This window comes from Egretta garzetta, unplaced genomic scaffold, assembly GCF_000687185.1.
Source record: "Egretta garzetta isolate BGI_Z169 unplaced genomic scaffold, ASM68718v1 scaffold3, whole genome shotgun sequence".
Classification (NCBI taxonomy): Eukaryota; Metazoa; Chordata; class Aves; order Pelecaniformes; family Ardeidae; genus Egretta; species Egretta garzetta.
The window spans coordinates 1,232,570-1,233,300 of NW_009259099.1; the positions used below are offsets into that span (position 1 = coordinate 1,232,570).

Genomic DNA, 731 nt, shown 5'->3' on the forward strand with positions numbered 1-731 from the left:
ATGTGCATAAAAATGTACGTAGATATTATTCAGATTGCTTAGGGCTGGGGTTTAGTGGTGGGATGGCAGGGTTAGGATAACGGTTGGGCTTGCTGATCTTAAAGGTCTTTTCCAACCCAAACGATTCTGTGATTCCATGATGCTATGAAAAATCACAGCTGACTTAGGTGAGTGCAGCGGTAAGTGTAAGCGCAGAGATACCACGTGCATTTTCTGTACCGCGAGCAGAATCGGAACCCAAAGCTGATGGAAAAACATGCCGGGGTTTTATCTCCTGCCGACCTACCATTCTAACAACGGGTTTGCTTCTTTCTCACTTTGCAGTGGAACTGGAGCACAGGATTGATTTCGAGCTCAGGGAAGGTCTCGTGGAGAGCAGATACTGGTCCGCAGTCACGTCGCACACCGCCTATTGGTCATCTCTGGATATCGCTCTCTTCCTCCTAACCTTCATGTGCAAACACGACCAAGAAGAGACTGACAAATCCAATTTAGACACTCTTTGAATTTTTTGCTTGGGATGGGGCGGGATGGGAAAGGAAATTTTAAACCAAATGGCACAAAACTGATGGTTTACTGTTGAACTGCAGTATGCAATGGCATGGAGGTTTCAGGTTTAAGTGCATGTTTGGATTTTTTCCGATTTCTAAAGAGCAAAACTGATTTGTATTTAAAAGCACTTTATAGTTTTAAACATTTTGCAGTGCTTAATTAGACCTGAAATGATTCCA

The 731-nt window shown here is 43.5% G+C and overlaps 1 protein-coding gene across 1 annotated transcript in view; it reads left to right on the forward strand.

Annotated features, from left to right (window-relative positions):
- Nucleotides 1-506, forward strand: part of DDHD1 (DDHD domain containing 1) — a 43,861-nt gene extending 43,355 nt beyond the window's left edge. Inside the window, exon 10 of the mRNA XM_035890727.1 lies at nucleotides 325-506. Within this exon, the coding sequence (XP_035746620.1) occupies nucleotides 325-506 (182 nt within the window). The remainder of the gene's footprint in view (nucleotides 1-324) is intronic.
- Nucleotides 507-731: the final 225 nt, after the last annotated feature.